Source organism: Cebus imitator, unplaced genomic scaffold (genome assembly GCF_001604975.1).
Source record: "Cebus imitator isolate Cc_AM_T3 unplaced genomic scaffold, Cebus_imitator-1.0 Scaffold161, whole genome shotgun sequence".
Taxonomy (NCBI): Eukaryota; Metazoa; Chordata; class Mammalia; order Primates; family Cebidae; genus Cebus; species Cebus imitator.
The window spans coordinates 2,037,483-2,064,670 of NW_016107476.1; the positions used below are offsets into that span (position 1 = coordinate 2,037,483).

The following is a 27,188-nucleotide window of genomic DNA, read 5'->3' on the forward strand; positions in this document are numbered from 1 at the left end:
GATGTTTATATTTAGTTTTAAGACTCTTTAACTGATTATATGCTACTATATATTTGTTCTCCCTTGCATACATACTCAGATACGTTATAGTATAAATAAATTCTATAATAAATTGCTGATTCAAGGATATTTAGAATATTCCTGGTGAAAAATTATCTGGTTATCAATTACTACATTCTGAAGAAAAGAAAAATAATATGCAGACTTCCTCCTAGCCATTTCTGTGGAAGCATCTGAAAGCTTCTCTGCTTTACTTCACCCTCAGACTTCTAAATATAAAATGTATATAAAGTATTGGACATATAATAGATTCTCAATGAATATTACTTTTCTCAATGAATATTACATTTATTTTAGAGGAGACAGTGGTATAGCCACTTATCTCTTTAGCCATAATTTCATCATGTGTATATGGTAACTATACCCACTTGACAGAATTGAAGGGAATTAAATGATATAATGTATGTATAGGATTCAGCATTCAGTACAGTCTCTGCAATAGAGAGGGACTACAGAAACTTAGCTCCCATAATCCTCTTCAAATTACAAGTGATATACCTTAGAGCACTGAAGGGCAGTTCACAACTCCCTGCAGTCTCACATATCTATTGCTACCAGTAAAGTTACACTAGTACGTGTTTACTTAATCACTTGCCAACAAACAATTGTAAATTTCATAATTAATTTTTGACCAAACTTAAGGCTTAGATCACATTTTGTGGCATATTAGTAAGATTTTGTGCCACTTAAGAAGGGATCCCATATACTAATTTGAAATTTAACACAGTAGCCTGCTTCTGGTATATAAGACATTAATAAAAATAAACAAAAAACTCTTTTACATTAAATTACAAGAATCATTAAAAGACGGAATTTTTAAAAAATACTTACGAATAGAAAATGTTGAAACCAGTTAGATTATATGCAGCATCGCTAAAAAAATGTAACAGTGCATAGCCAGATGTAGTAACAACTTCAGGCACAGTTTCATTGCCCCTTATTTCAGGGACTATCAAACCACTAAAAGAGAACAAAATTGAATATTGTATGTATAGATACACATAAGGCTGTTAAGCACATAAAATTTACTCAGATATATTCTTTTTTTTTTTTTTTTTTTTTGAGATGGAGTTTCACTCTTGTTGCCCAGGCTAGAGAGCGATGGCACGATCTCAGCACACTGCAACCTCCGCCTCCTGGGGTTCAAGCAGTTCCTGCCTCAGCTTCCCAAGTAGCTGGGATTACAGGCATGTGCCACTATACCCAGCTAGGATCAGTAATGCTTGTACATCAGAATGGGCAACTGAAAGGAGAATAAATCTAAAAGAAGTTCCCATTTCTCACTAAATTAGTTCTACTACTGCTGCCAATACAGTAAAATCTACTCTCATGCCACTGTACACATTTTTTTTTTGTATCGCTATTTGTAAGGCAATGTCTCATTTCTCCTTTTTGTCCTGCTATCTATCCTGTCATAATACTACAAGGTAGTCTTTCACTTAATTCACATAAAACTTCACTTAAAGTCACCTTGCTACTCTAATAAGTGACCCTATACCTTTACTTATTCTGATTGGTTTCAAAATCTGATGAAGCTGTCAGACACTCTACATCAGCTAAGCAATTACAATCATATTCTAGTTATAGTGGTACATTTTCAATACATTCATCTAGGTGATTTAAAATGTTTACTTTAAAAATTTTTTAAACATATACTTTTATGTTTTTTAGAGTTTATCTATGCAAATTGAATTAATATATAACTATTCCAAAACAGAATATTGCTCACATAAGCCCATATGCACACAAACAAAAATTTGGGGTAGGGGAGATATAAATGTATAAACTAAAGAGTACTAAAGCAGTAACTTCTTCTGTTTAAAGCTACTTGTTCATGCAGAAAATTACCTATCTTCATTTAGTTAGACATTCTAACCTCTTTAAATCTAAGAAAACACGCAATAGGTGAAAGAAAAGAAGCTGCTAACAAACAAATTATGTAACTCAACATAGTCAATTCCTTTAGACAGAGTTAAAATTATGTTTAGGTACCACTAAGAATTGAATTCCCCCATTCAAATCATATTTAACACACAAATGAAATATTATAGTCAAATAATTTATTTGGAAAATACATTCTCAAATACAAACAAGTTAAAAAATAATAAACTTAATTTAATGCTTTAGTAATTATTACATCTACTAGGTTATGTTTGTGAAGCAACAAATAATTTTAAAATGAGACTCTCAAAAGAATACAAATTCTATGATACCAGTCTTAGTTATACATATTGTTCAGTGTAATAAAATTAGATAAAAGTATTACTAAAAATAATAGATATAGCTAGTCTCTGAGAGCTCTCTGAAAGAGATAAAAAGAATAGTTTTCTTTGCTTTTTAGTCTGTAAGCATTTTAAAAACAACAAATGAAAGAGAGTTTCCACTTATTGTATAATGCACCAGGAAATCTGGACCAACCAAAGTATAGTAAAATGACAAATTATATAAAAACAATAAAATCAGCTTGAAGATCTGCCCAGGCATTGAGGTCATGTGCCCTATTGGCACTTGCTGAATTCAACACTGGAGGTAAGATCTGAAGGGCTACAAAAAGATGGGTGGTAATTTCAAGGATTTTACAGAGCAAGGGAAACAAAAAGTGAAACCCAGGGCCCTCATGTTGAACTGGGACTCCAGTGATTGGAAGTAAAAGCAAACTACCTTAAGTCAGACCCTCCAAAGAACTGCACTGTAGCTGAGCTATGAATCATCTCAATATCTGAGTTAGGACTGAGTTGAATGTGGATTGCTAGAGTCCCCAGGTAGTCTCTGCAAGAATATCATCTTTCTAGGCCTTAAATTATTATGATTCATGATTTCAAAACACAACATCCAACACACAATTATCTAGCACACAGTAAAAAAACAAACAAAAAAAACAATTATCCATTCCAATCTATTCTCCACATTCTAAAAAGTCTTGCCTATAGAATAAAAGTCCAGCTTCTTTAGTGAGCTGAATAAGAAAGCAATATTACAGTGATTAAGGGATTAGGATCTATAATTGTACAATCTAGATTCATATTCTTACTTATCAGCTACACAAACTTGGGCCACTCACAGAAAGTCTCTGTATTTCAATTCTCCATTTGTAAAATTGCATTATCAACACTTACCTAAATGTTATTTTGAGGATTAAATAAATTAATGCTTATAAAGAACTCGTGCACATTGTCCAGCACAAAATGAGCATTAAGTAAATGTCACTGATTGCTGTTTTGGGGTAACATAACTCCTAAGTGACTTTGTATTTCCTACAATCAAGTTACTCAAAATATTTTACTATTGTCCTAAAATATAATGCTCTTTAATGTGTCTATACCTTTGTATATATGTTTTTCTCTCTCTAGAATGTCCTATCTGGCCCCCATATTTCATTCTTCTACTCATGATGAAAGTCAACAGGAAGGATTAATTCTTTATTTTGAAATTATATAGTACTCCTTCATAACTTGATTATAATACTAACTAAGCTATGAGAAAAATATGTTTACATCCCCTCATTAATGCATGACTACTGCACACTAAAGAATTTGGCTGACTTTTGTCCCCAGTTCTTGGGGACAATGATTTTGGCCCCAAGATTTCAAGGATATTTTCTAAATCCTTGAAATTTCCTGAGTAATAGCGGTGTCTTTTTATTCATGGTGGGCCCGGACAATGTATGCTGATGAAGTGACTCATGGTGAGCTCCTAATTAATTTAAGCTAAAGAGATAATTCCAGAAACACTCACCAAGTGACTAAAGTGTTGGGGCCAGTGTATGGTATCAGCCTAATTTCCCAAGAACGAAGGCAATGGGAGGGCCTGAAGATTTGAGTTCAGCCTCATGGCCAATGATTCAATCATTCATGGCTACATAATGAAACTTCAATAAAACTCTGGACACCTGAAGCTCAGATGAGCTAGCTTCCTTGTTGGTGCTACATGTTGACGTGCTGGGTAGGTAACACATTCTGAGGACCCAGAAGCTTTGCATTTATGATCCTCCCAGACCTCACTCTATACATCTCTTTATTTGGCTGGCTCTGATTTCTATCCTCTATGATAAAATTATAGTCATAAGTGTAGAACTTTCCTTAGTTCTATGATAATTCTAGTGAATTATCAAACTTTAGGAGAGAATAGGAACTCCTAAATTTGTAGCCATATGATCAGAGTAGGTGGGGACCACCAAGCTTGCAGCTAGTGTCTAAAATGACAGCAGTCTTATAGAGCAGCAGTCACCAACATTTTTGGAACCAGGGACTGGTTTCATGGAAGACAATTTTTCCACAGACCAGAGGGAGGATGATTTCGGGATGATTCAAGAATATTACATTTATTGTGTACTTTATTTCTATGATTATCGCAATGTAATATGTAATGAAAAAATTATGCAACCCACCATAATGTAGAATCAGTGGGAACCCAGAGCTTGATTTCCTGCAATTATATGGTCCCATCTGGGGGTGATAGGAGACAGTGACAGATCATCAGGCATTAGATTCTCATAAGGAGAGAGCAACCTAGAACCCTCACATGCGCAGTTTACTATAGAGTCCTCACTTCTATGAGAATCTAATGCCACCACTGATCTGACAGGAGGTAGAGCTCAGGCAGTAATGCAAGCAATGGGAATCAGCTGTAAATAAAGATGAAGCTTTGCTCGCCAGACCACCACTCACTTCCTACTGTGTGGCCCTGTTCCTAACAGGGCACAAACCAGTACAGGGGTCGGGGGTGGAGAGAAGACCCCTGTTGTAGAGGACTGTGCACTTAACCTAGGAAATCTGATCTGGCCCAACTGGAGGTAGTATTTAAAGTAACTGCAATAGCCTATGCCTTATTCCTTACTATGTCCTCCAAGCTTGTGACAGTCTCTGGAATTAAGTGTTGAGTAATAAATATTTATATAATTGAAATAATTCAAACATATTAGATTCTGAATTCTTAGCAAGATGAAATACAAACAGCATATACTTTTAAATCAGAAGACTGAGATTCAAGTCCTAATCCTAGCTCTACCATCTATTAAAAGAAAATAGCTTTTCTGAATGTCAATTTTCTCAACTGTAAAATAGGAATAATAGTACTTAATACTTCCCCAACAAGATCTTTGTGAGGATTAGATGACATTTAAACTGCCTAGCATAGTGCTTAACATCAAGTGGATATTCAATATCAATAAACATGAGTTTTCCATTTCCCTTAGGAGGGCTAACAAGAACACTTGCTAATGAGAAATCACTAATTACATCTTCACAGCCATATACTAAATCCCACCTGCTAATTATCTTCCTTTAGTAACAGGAAAGTGTTGGTAAGAATGCTAATAGATGAGTATTAATTAATACAAAGTAATTAGAATTACTAGATAAACAAATGAACAGGCACACATCTTAATGATGGTCAGTCAACAGTATCATAAAAATAGAGTAAAGATAGCAAAGTTATGTTTAAATTGCTCAAAATAAATGTATGAAGTGAGGATCAAACTGAATTGTTACAATAGATTATCTTACAACATAATCATTTGCAAGTCTCTACTCTATTTTCTCTATTGTCCTTAGACGAAGGGCTACTTGTGACTATCCTTTTTCTAATGTTCAAACGACTCAAAATTTAAGCAATAGCAATATCACAGAAGTAGTATCCAAGCTCCTAAGGAAATACAAGTCCTCACATATTTGTCCAAAATAATAATTCACATTCCTGATAAAACAGAACAAAATAAAACAATATTTTCCACATTAATAGTAAAACAAAAATTTTGAAGTAAAAAACTTTGAAGGGACCAATAAGCTTTTACCCTTACTTAAATTTTCAACAATGACAGAACATATAAGAACTACTGTGTAAATAGCAAAAATAAATAATAAGTAACTTATCAACAATCATGTTAAATTATATACAAAATCTATACTACATGTTCATAATTTTTGTGTCTACTAGATTTTCTCCTACTCATGAAAACTTTTATAATAATCTAAACATACATACATAAGATTTTTAAATTGATACAATGCTATAATTTTAAAATTAATAGTATACCTTACTGCTAACAATAAAATATTTTGAAGCAAACAAAATTCTCACATTTTGAGAATTGGTAGAAACTCCATCTTTATTAACCACTGCACAAAGCATAACTTAACCCTTTTATGCAAAATTTAAAATTTTATCATTTCACTGAAATAAAAAGACAACTATTAAAGAAAAACTTGTCTATTTATTTGCTTGTCACCTAGAACTCACTCTAATATATCCAAATAGATAGTTCTGAAAACATATTCAAGCCTTGTTAAAAAAATAAACTAAATACAATGAGAATAAAAAATAGTTAGAAAGAAAGCCATATTTCCAATATAGTACTTACTTATTTCTTATATCAATATTTACATAATTATAACCTAAACTGGCAGTTACAGTATATAATAAAGTATTATAGTCATCTGTGAAATTTAACTATGAATATCTTTATTAAATTTATTTTGCAGTATATATCAATATATATTTAAGTTAAGCAATTACATATAGTTACTTTTCTGCAACTAATTAAACATAATTACTCACCTAAGTACAGCTATTAAAGGTGCATATATTGAATCTCCATCATAAACATACATATGATCCCAGCTACATTCTGTAGCAAAATGATTGAATCTTAATCTTAACACTGCATTTGGGCTGAAAAAAAATAAAAATTTTTTGATTAACAATATATAAAGCACAGAGCGAATAAATACATAATATTTATCATATAATATACAAAGCACCAAGTGTTGAAATTTTAGACAGGGTATTTTATTAGAAATCTGTTCATATATAACTTTGCTACAAATCCTTATAACACCAGGGTAAAAGATTGATAAGCCATCAATCTAATTTGTAAAAATAAAATGTAACTTTCAAAATCTATTAACAGGACATATGTATGATCATTATTTTCTAAAAATGTAGTCAATAAAAAATGTTCAGCTATGTGCAGTGGCTCACGTCTGTAATCCCAGCACTTTGGGAGGCTGTGGCAGGCAGATCATGGGGTCAAGAGATCAAGACTATCCTGGCCAACATGGTAAAACTCCGTGTCTACTAAAAATACAAAAATTAGCCAGGCATGGTAGCGCGCACGCATAGTCCCAGCTACTCAGGAGGCTGAAGCAGAAGAATTGCTTGAACCCAAGAGCCAGAGGCTGCAGTGGGCCAAGATAATGCCACTGCACTCCAGCCTGGGCAACAGAGTAAGACTGCCTCAAAAAAAAAATAAAAAAGTTATATGTCTTGATTTAAGGTAGAGGTTACACAGATTATATACATCACTGAAACCTTATGAAACTGTACACTTAAAATGGGTGCATTTTGTTGTATGCAAATGGTACTTAAATAAAGTTGATTTTAAAAAATCAACACTCAAGAAGCCACTATTCTTATTTCTACAGAACCCGTAAGTAGAGGCACTAAAAAATTATTTAAATTTTAATCAAAATTCTCAATGTGATATAATGTTAACAAATAAACAAAATGAGACTATAGGTGCACAACAAAGAAAAAATAGCTTTTAAGTTAAAAAAAATTAAATAAAAAATTTTCCAAATGTACTCTTTAGAAATTATAAAATGGTTCAAAAATAATTCACATCAATTATTTTATGCTCCACTCACAATACATTTAAATAGATAAATTCTGTTTCAAGCCCTAATTAGTGAAAATACCTCTAAATGAATAATTAACTCTCTCTTCTACAAAATGTTCTTTTAAAAATACCCTTCAAACTAAAATGCTAAATAATATGGATGGCATAACACAGCATGAAATAATTTTATACTTTCTATGATGTCTATAAATTTCATAACAAGATGTTCAAAATAAACCAGAAAAATGCCTACTTAATTTGATACCACAGTAACATAACTCAAAAACAAAATATATATAAACTGTTGTCGCAAGTGAAGAGGTAGTGTAATTTATATTAAATGTGATGTCTAGAAGTTGTAAATGTTATCAAATAATAAACAAACTAAATGATAAAGTCATTATACTTTAATGTTTTAATATTAATATGGTCACCTTTACCATTTAAGAATAAAATAATTTGATCCAGACTATATACTTACTAGCCTTCAATGAGCCATGTACATTTAGTTTTATATTTATAGTTAATTGGACCATCTGTTAAATATCCAGAAGGCTCTGTTAACCTGGAAGATAAAACAAAATAATGAAAATAATTACCTTAAAATAACTTTAAGACACACGGCAGGATAACAAAATTTAAAAGTCATTAAGCCAACAGAATGGGACACAACACTTTCCAAAAAGGAGGATTTATTTACAACTTAGGAAAATTTCAGATAGCTGTATTTTTCTCTACATCTCAAAAGATACTTATTTTAGATTTCTTTAAACCTTAATATATCATGACCATTTCCATTTACATGGGAAAAAAGTCCTGAAAGATTGAACATGGTACTGAAGGATTCAATGTTGATGCAAAATAGAGTAAGTTAAACTTCATCTGCACAAAAATTAGGTGGAGGCAGAAGGAAGATCAAATACAAATCTATGAAATAGAGAAACAGTATATTTATGTCCCACTTTGGGGAGTTACCACATAAGCTATATTTGTTCTTCATGTACCAATATTGCTAAAATAGGTGTCACCAGACTTTACAGAGTTCTGCTATAAATACATTTTTTATTAACATTTTCTCCTGTCTACATCTAGTCCAAGGACTCAATCAATTTTTAAAACAGGACAAATAAAAAGGTATTATATCTCCTATTTTATGCATAAAAACAAAAAAGATACTTAGAAAAACTTTAGATTTTCAGAATTTAAAAATATTTAAAACAAAAACCTCAATTCTTTTTTTTTTTTTTTTTTAGACGGAATCTCTCTGCCACCAGGCTGGAGTGCAGTGGTGTGATCTCGGCTCACTGCAACCTCTGCCTCCCGGGTCAAGCAATTCTCCTGCCTCAGCCTCCCAAGTAGCTGGGACTACAGGTGCCCGCTACAACGTCTGGCTAATTTTTTTTATTTTAGTAGAGACGGGATTTCGGCATGTTGGCCAGGATGGTCTCGATCTCCTGACCTCGTGATCCACCTGCCTCGGCATCCCAAAGTGCTGGGATTACAGGCATGAGTGGCCGCGTACGGCCCAAAAACCTCAACAATTCTACTGAGTTTTGGTTCTCTTACCTCCAGCCCAATTATTTTATCAAGAGACCACATTTTAAATAATTAAAATGTCTTCCCACTTAACATTTACATACTATATTTATATATGCATATACACACACACATCACAGCTAATCAGTTTTTACATATTCACATAAACATACACACATACATACATACATATATATCAGGGCCATTATCTACTTTTAGATGAAATCAAATTTTCCTTATAGTATAGAGCCTTAAATACATTAGGGAGAAGAAACTTAATTTACCTAAATCAGGGTTGACAAAAATGTCGGTCAATGTTAATGTCATTTGCAAGTCTTTCACAATCCCTGCAAATTACTTCAGTAATAAAGTGGCTAATTCATGCCTGGAAAATCCTTGAAGAACAACAAACAAATTCCCATATTCTCAAATGAATGTAATAATAATTTGAGCATTTTCTACATGTCAGTAACCACTATAAACACACAATGCGTTGCCTCATTAAAAAATCTCAAAAACCCCATGAGATACTAATTAATAACTCCATATTACAAATGAGAAATCTGAAGCACATTTTAAGTCACAGGTTAAATAACTTGCCCTGATTTTTCACTTTCAATAATAATACCAAATGCAGTAATTCAGAAAAACTCTCTACTGAAGATAACTTAAAAAGCTAAAGAACAATTTTAAAATCTTATAAGTAACAACATGATAAAATGTACCATGCCAAGATCCAGAAGCTGCAAATTGCTTAAGAGGAGGCAAGCATTCAGAGATGGTTTTGTTCTGAGACATTTGCTTATTTAGAAGAGATTGCCAAAGGCTAAGAGTGCATTTGGTAGCACCAATAACCCACAAAACATATGGGCTCAAAGAAACAACAGGGCACTCTGACTTGGAACATGACTTGCTATTAACATAATGCTGTACCAGAAGTTAACCAGTCTTCACCTGGAATGTAGGTTAGCTATGAGTCACCTGAGCAGCAGAAAACTCTGTGTCTTAAAATCAGCTTATGGTGCTGTTAGAATTGCTGATATGCCAAGTCTCCTAACAGAAGATACATGATACTCTCTAAAGAAAGATAACATTACCCTGGGCCTCAAATTATTTCTATCAATAATTTTCAAATAAAATGTCTAGCATAATAAAAGATAATAAGCATACGAACTACTATAAGAAAACATTGGGAAAACTCTCCAGAATATTGGACTGGGCAAAGATTTCTTGAGTAAAAACCTACAAGCAAAGACAACCAAAGAAACAGACACGGTAGGAGTTACCATAGTAATATTTATCTCCCTCTTATAAGAAGCGATGTGATGGAACTGTTATGCCTCCCCACCTACGCTAAACAATAGGAGTACCTGAAAACTACACACCCTGTCCCATCCTATTCACCTTCAGTAGTACAATTTCCCAAACTTAAAAGGAAACTACTCACCACAATCCCTGAATTCCTCATCCTCAGCATTAAAGAGCCCACCTTTTCCTCCATTTACTATAAACGGGTTTCCTCTTTGCCAACTGCAGTCTACTGGAAGCATGGAAGGATGCCACCAAACAAGGTAAAAGAAATGAAATTTATTTTTTCACATCTTACTCCTAATATCCTTACATTCCAATTGTGTAGAGCTCTCCAGAAATTAGTTAGCATATAGTTCAACTCCCTACAAAAAGTAAAATAGGCTTTTGCATAACTACTATTTCTAATATGATTTCTAAAATGTATTATAAGTTTCAAACAACTTTGTTTTAAACTTTGTATCATTCCTCTTCTTGAACTGACAACCATAATGACTTATTCATCTAGATTGGTACTACATAAACTACTAACCTACTGTCTGTTTGTGTAAAGGAAGTTTTATTGGAGCACAACTACACTAGTTTGTTTAAATATTGTCTAAGATTGCTAACATACTATGAGGACAGAGTTGAATATTGGCAACAGAGACCATCTAGTCAGCAAAGCCTAAAATATCTACTATCTGGCCCTTTACAGGAAAAGTTTGCCAATCACCTGTCTAAATGCCTGCCACATATCCATATGCCTTGTCAATGTCTCATTCTAGCTGAAAGTGCCCAGTGCAGAGTCCTTAATTAAAAGCATGCTGGGCTGTTTATAATACAAGGTTGGCCACTAAATAAATGCAGGAAAACTAATGCAAACATTAGACAACACTAAAATTAAATCTAGTGGGATGTTGTTGTCTATCCTGACTATGGATATATAATATTTTAATATATTCTAAAAATAAGAAAGTGTTACAGTTTTACTATTACAAAATCTCTGAAACAATAAATCCTGTTTATCACAGAATATAGGTTTAATCCTGGCATAACCACCCTACAAGGAATAGTTGGATCCACTCAGGGATAGTCTTTATGCAGGATGGTGGTTTTTGTAAACCTTTTTTCACATAGAAAACTTTTTTAAAACAGGATTTCTAGTTAAAATATTAGTTAACAGCTTATTAATTCCTTTTTTAATTTTATTTCATCTTTATTGACAAATAATAATTATATATATTCATGGGGTAAGATGTGATGCTTCAATACATGTATATATTGCAGATTGAGCAGATCAGGCTAATTAACATCCATCATCCCACATATATATTTTTCCAGCAAAAACATTTAAAAGCAACTCTATTAGCAAGGTAGTATATAAAATATATAATGCATAATTACTAATATTAGTCCCTTTTTGTACAACAGAACATCCACAGAATAATAGAACACTTATTTTTCCTAACTGAAACTTTGACCAGTATTTTTCCTTTCCCTGCCCAACCAACCACCACCCGCAGCTTCTAGTAACAACCATTCTACTCTCTACTTCAATTGATTCAAATTTTTAGATTTCACATGTAAGATCAGGTGATAACTGTCTTTCTAACATTAGCTTATTATGCCTAGCATAATGGCCTCTAATTTCACCCATGTTGTCACAAATGACAGGATTTTGTCCTTTTATAGGCTGAATACTATTTCGCTATGTATATATACCTCTTTTTTTTATCCATTCATCCCTTGGTGGGCACTTAGGTTGTTTCCAAATATTGGATATTACGAATAATGCTGCAATGAACATGTGAATGCAAACATCCAACATACTGATTTCAATTCCTTTGGATATATACCCAGATTGCTGGATCATACGGTAATTCTCTTTTTAGTTTTCTGATGAACGTCCATACTGCTTTTCAAAATGGCTGTACTAGTTTACTCCCCTCCAGCAGTATACAAGAATTCCCTTTTTGCCATATCCTCACCAACACTTGTTATCTTTAATCTTTTTGATAAGAGCCATTTTAAGGGGTATGAGATGACATCCCATTGTGGTTTTGATCTGCATTTCCCTAATGATTAGTAATGTTGAGCATTTTTTCATACATTTATTGGCCTTCTGGATGTCTTCTTTTGAGAAATGTCTATTCAGATTCTTTGCCCATGTTTAAATAGGGTTATTTGTTTTCTTGTTATTGAGTGGTTTGAGTTCCTTACATGTCTTGGGTATGAGTCCCTTATCTGATGTATGATTTGCAATATTTTCTCTCAATGCATGGGTGGTGTCTTCACTCTGTTACTTCCTTTCATGTACAGAAGTTTTTTGATTCAATACTATTTGTCTGTTTTTGCTTTTGCTTTGTGTTTGTGCTTTTGGAGTCATGCAAGAAATCATTGCTGAGACAAGTCATACCTTTTCTCCTATGTTCTCTTCTGTTGTTTTAGTTTCAGATCTTCCTTTTTAATCTTTAATCCATTTTGAGTTGATTCTTGTATAAGGGATGAGATAAGGGTCCAATTTCATTCTTCTATATGTGGATACCTAGTTTTTCCAGAATCATTTATTAACAAGACTGTCCTTTCCCCATTGTGTATTCCTCAAGACGCTGTTTGAAAATCAGTGGTCAGTAGATGTATAAATTTATTTCTGGGCTCTCTATCCTGTTCCATTGGTCAATTTGTCTGTTTTTATGCAGGTACCATGCTGTTTTAATAACTATGAGATGACTTTAAAAGTTCATGGGAAAAAATAAAATTAAAAGATAAAAATAAAAAACATAAACTTTATTTCTCAACATAAGCTCCATCAAAGTCAAGAAGCTTTTGTAAGCAATGATACCATTTATTCCATCTCTTAATAGCTGAAGGTCCTGGGAATTTAACCATGTTAATGCAGTCTTGTTTACATTATTAACTGAGGAAAAATAGGTGCCCTTTGAACACATTTTAAGATTAGTGCATTAGCCCATTTTCATGCTGCTGATAAAGATATACCCAAGAGTGGGCAATTTGCAAAAGAAAGAGATTTAATGGACTTACACTTCCACATAGCTAAGGATGGCTCATAATCATGGCAAAGGCAAGGAGGAGCAAGTCACATCTTACATGGGTAGCAGCAGGCAAAGAGAGAGAGCTTTTGCAGGTGAAATCCTCTTTATAAAACCATTAGATCTCATGAGACTTACTCACTATCACAAGAACAGCATGAGAAAGATTTGCCCCCATGATTCAATTACCTCCCACTGAATCCCTCCCACAACATGTGGGAATTCAAGATGAGATTTGGGTGGGGACATAGCCAAACCACACCAATTAGGAAATAAACAAACCAAAAAAAACCCCAAAAGGAACCAAATAAGTACTATAAGGTGGATGCCTACTGATTTCCTGTAGAAACTCTCATCACATTGCCCTTGTTTGATAAAAGAAATGAACAGAAGCATTGTCAGTGAAGAAAGGCCCTCTTGTGAAGCTTTCCCAGGTGTTTTTCTGCTAAAGTTTTGGCTAAATCTCAAAACAATCTCAGAATAAGTAGATTTTACACTTTGGCCATACAGAAAGTCAATAAGCAAAATGCCTTTAGCATCCCCAAAAACTGTTGCCATGACCTTTGCTCTTGACCAGTCCACTTTTGCTTTGATTGAAACCCTTCTACCTCCTGGTAGCCACTGCTTTCATTGTGCTTTGTCTTCAGGATTGTAGTGGTAAAGCTATGTTTCACCTGTTACAATTCTTCAAACAAATGCTTCAGGATCTTGATCCTATTGTTTAAAATTTCCAATAAAATCTCTGCTTTTATCTGGAGCTAATCTGGTTCTAGTGGTTTTGGCACCCATCAAGTGGAAAGTTTACTCAACTTTAATTTTCATTCAGAATTAAGTAAGTTGAATTAATTGAGATGTCTGTGGTGTTGGCTATTGTTTCTGTTGTCAAACATCAGTCTTCTTCAATTACAGCATGAACAAGATGAATTTTTTCCTCACAAATTGATGTGAATAGTCTGCTACTGCAGGCTTCATCTTCAATATCATCTCATTTCTTCTTAAAATGAGTTACACATTTGTAAGCTGCTGATTTCTTTGGGGCATTGTCCTCATAAACTTTTCATAAAGCATCAATAATTTCCCCTTCTTCCACCCAAGCTTCACCATAAATTTGATGTTTGCTCTCACTTCAATTTTAGCAGAATTCATGTTACTCCAATAGGGGCTCTTTTCAAACCAATGTCTTATCATCCTTAGTGCCTCAAACTTGATTCCATTCAGATATAACAATTTAGTATGAGTTTATTTTGGTGCAAAAAATTTTGAAATTCATGCAGTTTTTTCATAATATGCATTTTCCATGAACTTTTTTTTTTTTTTGAGACAGAGCTTCATTCTTGCTGCCCAGGCTGGAGTGCAATGGCACTATCTCGGCTCACTGCAATCTCCGCCTCCTGGGTTCAAGTGATTCTCCTCCCTCAGCTTCCTGAGTAGCTAGAATCACAGGCATGCACCACTACGCCTAGCTAGTTTTGTATTTTTTGTAGAGATTGGGTTTCACCATGTTGGCCAGGCTGGTCTCGAACTCCTGACCTCATGATCCACCAGCCTCAGCCTCCCAAAGTGCTGGGATTAAAGGTGTGAGCCAACACACCACTCAGCCTTCATGAACTTTTTAAAGACAAATCAGGTAGTATAATGCCTCTAGCTTTGTTCTTTTTGCTCAAGATTGCTTTTGCTATTTGGGGTCTTTTGTAGTTTCAAACAAATTGTAGGATTTTTCAATTTCTAATTTGATAGGATTGCATTGAATCTGTGGATTTCTCTGGGTAATACGGACATTTTAACAATATTCTTTCACTTCATGAATACACAAAGTATCTTTCCATTTATTTGTGTCATCTTCAATTTCTTTCATTAATGTTTTCTAGTTTCCTATATATAGATCTTTTACCTCCTTGGTTAAACTTATTCCTAAGTTTTTGATGTGTGTGTGTGTGTGTGTGTGTGTGTGTGTGCACGCATGTAAGGTTTTTTTGGTTTTTTGTTTTGCTATGGTAAATGGGACTGTTTTTCCTAACTTCTTTATCAGATCAATCATTGTCAGTCTATTCTAGGCACAAGAGATGCATTCTGACTACTATCTTCCACTATTGTGGTCCTGCCCCACAAACAGACCAGCAGTTGCCTAACCTGGCCCATAAATGAGTGGGTAGTCTAATTCTGAGGTGAAGTACTAGCCCATTATGGCCACACATGAAAATCACATTCTCCAATTCGGTATTGATATAGCTTATATTTAACCATTATCTATCTGAGTTTGAGACCTAATTCTCAACTGCTATGGTTTTTATATATGACTCCTCCAAACCTTACATTGAAATTTGACCCTCAATGCCAGAGATGAGGCCTACTGAGAGATGTTTGGATCACGGAAGCAGATCCTTCATGAATGGCTTTGGGCCATCTTCACAGTAATGAGTGAGCTCTCGCTCTATTAGTTTTTGAAAGAGTTGGTTATTAAAAAGAGCCTGGCCCCTTCTACCCCTTGCTTCCTCTCCCGCCATATGATCTCTGCAGACACCAGCTCCCATTTGTCTTCTGCCATGAGTGGAAGCAAGCCTGAGCCCCTCACTACAAGCAGATGCTGCTGCCATGCTTCTTGTACATCCTGCAGAATCATGAGCCAAACAAATCTCTTTTCCTTATACACTATCCAGCCTCCAGTATTCCTTCACAGCAAAACAAGTGGACTAAAACATCAGCTGATTCTGTGCTCTATAATTCTAACAAGGATATTTCCAAATAAGATTCCAGCTCATTAATATATTTTTCCTTCAACATTCCCTTAAGCTACTGAGATAACTATACAACTCAAACATTATTTAATCATAGAGTACTTCTCTTGCACATGGTAATCATTATTTTCAAATTAATCTACTATCAGTGATAAGATCAATCTCTTCCCCTTTTGGCTAAACTGAATCACATCTACTTATCATTTCATAACCTTATGTTATCTGTAAAATATTTTTCCTATTCACTTTTTGGCTCAAATGGTAGACTGGAAGTCTACTTTGGGTGAAATAGGGTAAAATAAATCAGATATCTAAAATGCCAGAGCATCTTCCTTTCATGGATCCAGACAGCAATTAGCATATCCCAAACATTTAGAGCATTAATTCTAATCATTCATGGCACACTAACGAAATCAAAGAAAGGTACACAAGGTGTTATAAAAACCTTAAATTAATAAATCATAATCACCCTGTATTATTACTGTTAAAGATAATAAGACTCAATTGATCATCATGTTTAAAGAATTAATTTAATTTTCTAGTTAACTTAATATCATTGACTGAAATTCAGCCAGATTTGCTTTTTCAATGATTTATTGCTAAATATGCTCCTAAACTTGTTTTTATTTCTAGTAACAAATTACCATAAACATAGAAATTTAAAAGAATATCCATTTATTATCTCACAGTTCTACAGGACAGAAGTCAGCCTGTAGACTTAGATGAGTGTTAGCTGAGCTAGGCTCTTATCCAGAGGCTCCAGAAAAGTATCCACTTCCAGGCTTATTCATTGTTAGTAGAATTCAGTTCCTTCCAGTTGCATGAATGAGGTCCCAACTTCCTTGCCAACTGCTAGTCAGGAGTTGCTCTCAGCACCGAGAGGCCTCTCTCTCTAGTACTTTCAGGCATGGCTCTCTCCATCTTCATACCAGCATTAGCATGTCAAATCCAGCTTATGCCTTGAGTCTTAACTTCCTCTTCTGCTACCACCCAGGGGAAACACTCTGCTTCTAAAGGGCTCATGTGATTAGAATAAGAAAACCCAGATAATCTCCCTTTTGACAAATAACATAGCATAATCATGACAGTAATACCAGCGATAAAAGTCAAAAGGGCCATGTTAAAGTTTTGCCTACCTCAGTTATTTTATTTCTACATTCTTGAAAATTATAATATGCTTTCATAACTCAGATGGTAAAATACTGACATAATGATGTTATAATAAAACATCATCATAAAAACTCATTTTTATACATTAAAGTATAGATTAGTTAGGTTTTATACTGACTATATAAGATACCATGGAAATTATTTTTTAACAAGTCACGGATACCAATTTGTTTATATAATTTGGCTCTGCAGCCTAAAATTAGGTAATGGGGATGGTTGTACCACTCTCTAAATATGCTAAACTTAATTGAACTGTACATTTTTAAAAGATGAATATTGTAAGGTGTAAATTGTAACTCAGTAAAGCTCTAATTGTTTTTTGGAAAGTGGGCTAGGTCATGTGTGCTGAACCAAAACAAGTTGATTGCCTCCTAAAACAAAATATTTAATTATGAACCAGTCTCTGCTATGGTTTGAACGTGTCCCCCCAAAAAAGTGTTGAATACTTAATCCCCAGTGCAATAGTGGGGGGAGGTGGGGCCTAATGAGAGGTGATTAGGCCATGAAGGCAGAGTCCTAATAAATGGATTAATGCTGTTATTGCAGGAATTCGTTACTTATAAAAGGATTAGTTTACCCCCTCTTGCCCTCCTCTGTTTCTCTCTTCACCCTCTCTTTGCGCTTCCGTCATGCAATGATGCAAGAAAGCTCTTGCCAAACTCTGGCGCTTCAATCTTGGACTTCCCAACAGAATCACAAGTCAATAAATTTTTATTCATTATAAATTACTAGTTCTCAAGTATTCTGTTATAGCAGCACAAAACTGAATAAGACAAAAACTGCTATTGAAGCATAGAATGCTGCTTTATCAAACATCTGAAAATAGGGAAGCCACTCTGAAACTCAGTAATAAGTAGAGGCTGGGGGAGTTTGGAGAAAAGGGCCAGAAAAAGCTTGTATTGCCATGAAAAAAACATTAAGGATGATTCTGATGAGGGCTCAGAGGAGAACTGCAGGGAAACTCTAAAACTTCCTAGAGATTACATTAGTGCTTGTGATCAGAATATTGGTAGAAATATGGACAGTAAAGGCAATCCTGAGATCTCAAACAGAAATGAGGAAAAAGATATTGCAAACTGGAGCAACAGCCATCCTTGATATGAAGCAGCAAATAACTTGACTGAATTGTGCCCATATCTGAGTGCTTCATGGAAGGCAGAATTTAAGGGCAATAAGCAAGTGATATAGGAGTTAGGAAGGAATTACTTAGTCATTTAGCAAGGGCATGGTAGTCCTCGGTAAGGCTTTCCTTTTTAATGAAAAGCAGCCCAATTTTCTAACAAAGAGCAGCCTGCAAGCTGCAAGCTTGCACAGGTAAATGCTGGCAGGAACTAAGGACTAGAGATTTTCAAAATCGTGGCTCCATCTTCTCTTCTCTGCCAGCCATGTGTATTTTAAGGAGCAGACGAGATGGCACTGATCAACAGGAAAGTCCATTTGCATAAGAAGATTAGGGTGGGGCAACCAGCCTTCCCCAAGCACTGTGTAATGTCATACCTGATCAAACCAATCTGTGAGCCCTACATAAATCAGATACCACCTCCTCAAACTGGACTATAAAACTCGGTGCATTCACTGCCAGCCAGTCTTTTCTGATCAGAGACCCCTTGCTTTATAGAGGAAGCTGTATCTCTTTCTCTTCTCTTCTACCTATTAAACCTCTACTCTTAAACTCCTGTGTGTGTCTGTTCCCTAAATGTTCCTGGTGCATGAAGACGAACCCCAGGGTATATAGCCGCTTCACTAGGATATCTGATGGAAAAAATTTCTAAGCAAAATTGAAAGAGCTGCATGGCTACTTTTAACTGCATATAGTAAGATGCCAGAGGGTAGAACAATGTAAAAACAAAATGCATTATTAAAAGGGAAGCAGAAAGTAGTAATATGGAAAAGTCGTAGCTTGCATATGTAAAGAACAAAAAAGCAAAACATGCAAGAGTGTGGCCAAGAAACCATTGTATAAAGGGATTAGCATGGATAAAAGGAAGTCAAGTGCTACTCATCAAGACAGAAAGAGATTTTGAAGGTATTTTAGAGGTCTTCTGGTCTGCCCCTCCCTAGGGGCAGATCTAGGATCCTGAGATCAGTTTCCAGAAAGGCATCTATGGGACCTCAGCAGTCACTGTCCTGTGCTGCCTAAAGTATCTGCTCCCTGCATTCTGGCACAACTCTCTTTAGCTTCCCCAGTCACTGCTCAAGCAAACCAGGGTTTGTCTCTGGCTACAGCTCTGGGAAGTACAGGCCATAAACCTTGGTGATATGTATCCATGTGGTGCCAATTCTGCAGGTGTGCAGACTGTACAAGTTGTGGAGCTGTGGCTACCTAAAAGTAATCACTAGAGAAATGTCTAATAGGGCCACAGGAGCAGGGCTACCTCTGAGACCTCAAAACTATAGTCACCCATATGCAGCCTCACACTGGAAGAGCAGCAGGCATGAGACTCCAACCAATGATAGCTGCTATGTAGGCTGAGCCCAGCAAAGCCTAAGGGCTGGGCTGCCTGAGATCTTTGGGGCCCAGTCCTCACCCTAGTGTGCTCAGAAGATAAAACATGAAGTCAAAAAAGATTTCAGATTTAACATTGTTTGTTCTGTTGGGTTCTGGACTTATCTGGGGTGTTACTCCCTTTTTTTCTCTTTTGGAACAGGAATGTATATCCTACACCTGTCTCACCATTGTACTTTGGAAACAGACAACTTGTTTTGATTTCATAGGTTCATAGCTGGAAGGGAATTTGCCCCAGGATGGATTGTGTCTTGAGTCTTAGCCATATCTGATTTAGAAGAGACCCTAGACTTTGGACTTTTGAGCTGGTGCTAATCTGAGTTAAGACTCTGGATTAGTGTTGTGAGGTAGGGCATAATGGGAGGTGATCAGACCATGAGGGCTCTGCCCTCATGAACAGATTAACACTGTTACCTCAGGAGTGAGTTCATTATCAGGGGAATGAGTTCCTTATAAAATGATAAGATTTGAACCCTTTTACACATCGGTTGACCCTCTATTTATCTTCTGCCATGGGATGATGCAGCAAGAAAGCCCTTACAAGATGCCAGCCTCTTGATCTTAGATTTCCCAGCCTCCAAAATCATGAGCCAATATATTTCTATTAATTATAAATTACCAAGCGTATTAGTCCATTTTCACACTGCTGATAAAGACACACCCAAAACTGGGAAGAAAAGGAGGCTTAATTGGACTTACAGTTCCACATGGCTGGGGAGGCTTCAGAATCATGGCAGGAGGCAAAAGGCACTTCTTACATGGCAGCAGCAAGAGAAAAATGAGGAAGAAGCAAAAGCAGAAACCCCGGATAAAGCCATTAGGTCTCATGAGACTTATTCACTATCACAAGATAAGCACAGGAACAGCTGGCTCCCATGATTCAATTACCTCCCCCTGAGCCCCTCCCATAGCAATTACCTCCCATAGCACAGAGGAATTCTAGGAGATACGATTCAAATTGAGATTTGAATGGGAACACAGCCAAACCATATCATTCTGCCCCTGGCCCCTCCAAATCTCATGTCCTCACATTTCAAAACCAATCATGCTTTCCCAGCAGTTCCCCAACGTCTTCAGTCATTTCAGCACCTCCAAAGTCTCATCTGAGACAAGGCAAGTTCTTTCAGTATATGAGCCTGCAAAATCAAAAGCAAGCTAGTTCCTTCCTAGATACAATGAGGGTACAGGTATTTGGTAAACACAGCCATGCCAAATGGTAGAAATTAACCAAAACAAAGGGGTTACAAGGCCCACAGAAGTCCAAAATCCAGCAGGGTAGTCGAATTGTAAAGCTCCCAAATCATCTCCTTTGACTCCAGGTCTCACATCCAGGTCACACTGATGCAAGAGGTGGGTTCCCATTATCTTGGGCAGCTCCACCCCTATGGCTTTGCAGGGTACAGCCTCATCCTGGCTGCTTTCACAGGCTGGCATTGAGCATCTGCAGCTTTTCCAGGTACACAGTGCAAGCTGTAGGTGGATCCATCATTCTGGGGTCTGGAGGGTAGTGGCCCTCTTCTCACAGCTCTACCAGGTGATGTTCCAGTAGAGACTCTGTGTGGGGGATCCGATCCCACATTCCCCTTCCACACTGCACTCCAGAGGTTCTCCACTAGAGGCCCACCCCTGCAGCAAACTTTTGCCTGGATATCCAAGCATTTCCATAGATCTTCTGACACGTAGACAAGGTTCCCAAACCTCAATTCTTGACGTCTGTGCACCCGCAGGCTCAACACCATGTGGAGGCTGCCAAAGCTTGGGGCTTGCACCCTCTAAAGCCACAGCTTGAGTTGCACCTTGGCTCCTTTTAGTCATAGCAGGAGCAGCTGGGACACAGGACACCAAGTCCCTAGGCTGCATACAGCACAGGAACCCTGGGCCCAGCCCACAAAACCATTTTTTCCTCCTATGCCTCCAGGCCTGTTATGAGAGGGGCTGCTGTGAAGACTTCTGACATGCCCTGGAGACATTTCCCCCATTGTCTTGGGAATTAACATTTGGCTTCTCGTTACTTATGCAAATTTCTGCAGCTGGCTTAAATTTCTCCTCAGAAAATGGGATTTTCTTTTCTATCACATTGTCAGGCTTCACATTTTCCAAACTTTTATGCTGTTTCCCTTTTAAAATGGAATACCCCTAACAGCACCCAAGACACAGCATTCCTTTGCTACTTAGAAATTTCTTCTGCCAGATATCTTAAATCATCTCTCTCAAGTTCAAAGTTCCACAAATCTTAAGAGCAGGGTGGAAATGCCACCAGTCTCTTTGCTGAAACATTACAAGAGTCACCTTTGCTCCAGTTCCCAACAAGTTCCTCATCTCCATCTAAGTTGACCACCTCAGCCTGGACCTTATTGTTCATATCACTATCAGCATTTCTGTCAAAGCTAGTCAATAAGTCTCTAAGAAGTTCCAAACTTTCCCACATTTTCCTGTCTTCTGAGCCCTCCAAACCACTCCAATCTCTGCCTGTTACCCAGTTCCAAAGTTGCTTCCATATTTTCGGGTATCTTTTCAGCAATGCCCCACTCTACTGGTACCAATTTACTATATTAGTCTGTTTTCACACTGCTGATGAAGACACACCCAAAACTGGGAATAAAAAGAGGTTTAAGAGACTTACAGTTCCATGCAGCTGGGGAGGGCTCAGAATCATGGTGGGAGGCAAAAGGCACTTCTTTCATGGCAACAGCAAGAGAAAAATGAGAAAGAAGCAAAAGCAGAAACCCCTGATAAACCCATCAGATCTCATGAGACTTATTCATTATCACGAGAATAGCATGAGAAAGATCGGCCCCCATGATTCAATTACCTTCCCCTGGGTGCCTCTCACAACATGTGGGAATTCTAGAAGATATAATTCAAGTTGAGATTTGGGTGGGGACACAGCCAAGCCATATTACCAAGTCTTGAGTATTCTGTTATAGCACCATAAAATGGACTAAGACAGTCTCATATACAATACCCAAAATACCTGGAATACAATTCTAAATTACTTCTCATACCAAGATATAATAAAATTTTAACTCACTTGAGAAAAGTAATCAGCAGCTACCATTACTGATGTGACAAAGATGCTGAAATTATCTGACAAGTATCTTAAAGCAGCTGTCAGCAAAAGGCCCAATAAGCAGCTACAGACACTTTCAAATAAATATAAAAGTATCAGCAAGAAAATAGAAGATTAAAATAACAAAATGGAAATACAATGAAACAAGGTTTTCTATAAAACCTCACTTGATAGGCTCTATAACAGAATGGAAATGCCAGAGGAACAAATCAGTGAGCATCGATATAGACAAAAATCATACAATGTGAACAGAGAGAAGTAGATTGAATGAAGTGGACAAAACCTTAGTCACCTGAAAGTCAATTTAAAAAGATTAAAACATTTGTCATATTTTCCCATTGGAAGAAGAAAGAGTGTGAAGAAATAACTGAAAACTTTCCAAACGTTGAAAAAAAAGATAAACCCACACAGCAAGAAGCTGAGTAAATAATAAATGTAATAAACTCAAATAATTCTACACTTATAGACATCATAATCAAACCTCTGAAAACTAAAGAGAGGAAAAGAAAAGAAAGCAGGCAAAGACAAACAACACATTACCTATAGGAGAATGACAATTTCAATAACAACAGATTTTTCTTCAGAAACTTTGGGATCACTGTCTTAGGCAAGGAAAAGATATGACAAAACATGTATGCTACAAAAGCAAACTGTGGTAGAAATAAAGGATAGCAAGGAAAAAATGAGAAGCTAAGAAATAAATCAAAGGGCTACTGCACAGCCTAAGAAAGAAAAAAAGAAAAACAGGGCTTACACTAAAACAGCCATAGAGATGGAAAGAACAGCAATCCTTGAGAGAATAGTAACAGCATGTAAATGTTCACATGAACTCCTCTTACAGGAATTCTGTCTTTCCAGCCAGAATAACTGAGAAGGGGTGCTCCTCTTAGCCAGAGTCTGAGGGAAATCCCAATGAAGAGAGAGCTAAAGAAGATACCCTAATTCTGTAAATGAACCTACAAAAGACCCAAGCTCAACCTGAGCATCTCAACGTGAGATGCTCCTGTGTGTAACAGGCCAAAAGAAACTTAACAAAGGCTTTGAAAAGTGAACTAGAAATTAGAACGTTGCACAAGTCTCCGTCTAATCCCTGAGTGGCACCAGTACCTTCAAATCTAAAGGCACTGAAAATGGAACTGAGATTAGAACCACTAGTGACAGAACACAAAACAGAATTTGCTACCTTTTTAACTTAGCTGGTAATTTAGCTGGTTAGTTACCTATGAGAGTCAGAGAGAAAGAGAGAGAGACACTCACATAACACATATATAATTTATTATACAAATATATATATATATACACACACACTTAAATAAATAAGCAATCAACACTTTCCAGATAATAACAGGGCCCAGAATCCAAACAATGTAACACTCATAAAACATTTAGAATCAATCCAAAATTACTCAACATACAAAGAACAAGAGAACTGTAACAAAAATTTTCAAAAGAAAAGATAATCAGTGGGTACCAATTCTGAGAACCCCAAAAATTAAAACCATCAAAGAGATTAATGATTATAACTAGGCTCCAGGAGGTAAAGGTAAAGACAATTAAAATAACAGAAAGCAAAGTTCTCAACAGAGAATATAAATCATTAAAAATAATAAAATAAAAATGTTAGGACTGAAACATACCACATCGTAAATTAGAAAATGACTGAATGGGCTCAAAAGCTGAATGGAGATGACAGAGGTAACAGTCAGTAAGTCTGATGATAACTCAATGTGAAGCAAGAAACAGATTGAGAAAACAAACAAAAAGAACAGAGCTTCAAAGACCTATGGAGCTTAATCAAAAGCCCATATTAGTGTCCCTCAAGTTTCAGATAGAGGGTCAAAAAAGACTGGTGCAAATATATATATGTGTGTATATACATATATATATATATATATATATGAAAAAATTATGTTTTTTTATAAATCCCTTATTTGCTGAAAGATAACAAATATAGATTCCAGAAGTGTAACAAACCCTAAATTAGATAAATTTTAAAAACTACACCCAAATATGTCATAATCTGAAATGCTGAAAACAAAAGATGTCAAAAAGTCTTGAAAACAGCTAGAAATAAATTACATTATATAGAGAGGGAAAATAATTTGAATGATTGCAGATTTCTCATCAGAAACAATGGAAATCAGAAAATAATCATAAAACATTTTTTTAATGCTGAAAGAAAAGAAAATATCCACCCAGAATTCTATACCAGCAAAAACATCCTGAGGAAAGAAGACAAAACAAAGATATTCTTAGATCAAGGGAAACTAAGAAAATGTATCAGTAGCAGTGTGCTTTAGAAGAAATGAAAAGAAAGTCCTTCAAACTGAAGGGAAAGGACACTGGAGAAATTTTATATCTTCAGGAATCAACAAAGAACAAAATAAAGAATAAAAATCTGAGAAAATATGAGACTATTTTTTTCCACTTAGGTTCTATAAAATATGTATGACTGTTAAAAGCAAAATTTATAAGTTTTTCTGATAGAGTTTGCCATATATGTATATGTCATAAAAATATGACAATTACAGCAAAGGTCAGTGAAGGAGGATAAATGAAACAGTATCGTTCTAAAACTTCTAAATTTGACTAAAAGTAATACAATATTAACTCTGAATAGACTATAAAAAGTTAGGCATGCATATTGTTATCATTAGCCCTGTCAAATAACCACTAAAATAATAATACCAACACACATACCTAGAAGGCCAACAGAAATTTAAAATGGAATGCTAGAAAATATAAAAATACACCACATGTAAACATCTCAAAAAACCAATAAAAGATTGTTAGATTCAATAACTTAAAAAACTATACACTATTCTTTCCAAGTAAAAACAAAAGACACAACACGTTGGGGGAAGCAGCAAAGGAGAAAGGACTTACAGAGTGCCTACATAAATTGCTTATAAGTAACACATAAACTGGGAACAACAAACCATGGCAAACTGCAGGAGGCCTCTGGGGAGGCAAACTTCTCCATGCCTCATGTTCCGGGTGCAGGGTGACCTAGGCTCTGTTACAATAAACCTTGTGCTCAAGGATATAAAACTCCTTCATAGCACTAAAACGTAACCAGACTTGTAGGTTCCTTGTTAGGCCCGTATTCTACCAGCTGCACATAGATAATAGGCTAAAGATAACCATAGGTTCTTGTTTTGTGAAACTCCCAAAACTGCCACTGTCATCAATCTTTAGAATGACACACCAGTTCCCGCTCACTGATTCACCACACCATCATGTCATCCTCTCCCCACCATCACTCCTCTACCTATCCTATAGATCAAAGAAATTGTAACCAATAAATACTGTGGAAGATCAGCGCTCAGGGCCTTAGCAACCTCCAGTTTTGCACTGGCCCCCTGGTGCCACTTTATACATTCTTAATCTGTCTTTTTCTCAGTCTTTTCCTCATTCGTTTGTCACCACCAAACTCGGGGTACCCATGGGTGGTGTGTGGGGGCTGGCACCCTACAACAACATGCAAACTATTATCAGAAGAAAGCCAGAGTGGCCATTAATACTAAAGAAGAACTAATATCAATCCTATTCAAACTTCTCTGAAAATTAGAGGAGGAAGGAATACTTTCAACTCATTCTATAACACAAAGCCAGTATTACCCTGATATCAAAACCAAAGACACATAATTTAAAAAAAAATCGGGGAGAGAGATCCAAGATGGCTGATCACTAGCAGCTCGGGATTGCAGCTCCCACTGAAAGAGCAGAGAACGAGAGGACGCCACACTTTCAGATCAATTTTTGTTGCTCACGTACCAGGAGATTCCCAGCGGAGGAGCCCCACGTGTCACCAGCGCGAATCTTGAGCCGGTGAAGCGGTTTTGCCGCTGCCTGGTGTGGCGGTTCTTGGTGCAGAGTCAGAAAAGCACCATCAGTCTTAAAGCCGCTGTTTTGGCCAGCGTGGTGGGTTGCTCAGATTCTAGCGCTGGGAATCAACAAGTTGGACGTCCATTCAGAAACCCAACTATAAAGACGGTAATTATAAAGACCACAGATGGATAAATTTATAACGAAGGGAAGAAACCAGCCTAAAAAGGCTGAGAATACCCAAACTCAGAACGCCTCTCCCTCTACAGGGGATCACAGTTCCTCATCAGCAACAGAACAAGGCCTGATGGAGAAAGACTGTGTTCCA

At 36.1% G+C, this 27,188-nt stretch overlaps 1 protein-coding gene and 1 long non-coding RNA gene across 2 annotated transcripts in view; one reads left to right on the plus strand and one right to left on the minus strand.

The window, feature by feature from the left end:
- The window catches only part of ATRNL1 (attractin like 1), an 829,354-nt gene that overhangs the window by 786,859 nt on the left and 15,307 nt on the right, over positions 1–27,188 (minus strand). Inside the window, 3 exon segments of the mRNA XM_017543810.2 lie at positions 892–1,020; positions 6,616–6,729; positions 8,157–8,240. Coding sequence (XP_017399299.1) covers positions 892–1,020; positions 6,616–6,729; positions 8,157–8,240 — 327 coding nt within the window.
- Positions 4,458–21,906, plus strand: LOC108314778. The gene is made up of 3 exons (XR_001829650.2): positions 4,458–4,600; positions 14,199–14,202; positions 21,895–21,906. It is a non-coding gene; the product is annotated as an uncharacterized LOC108314778 (long non-coding RNA).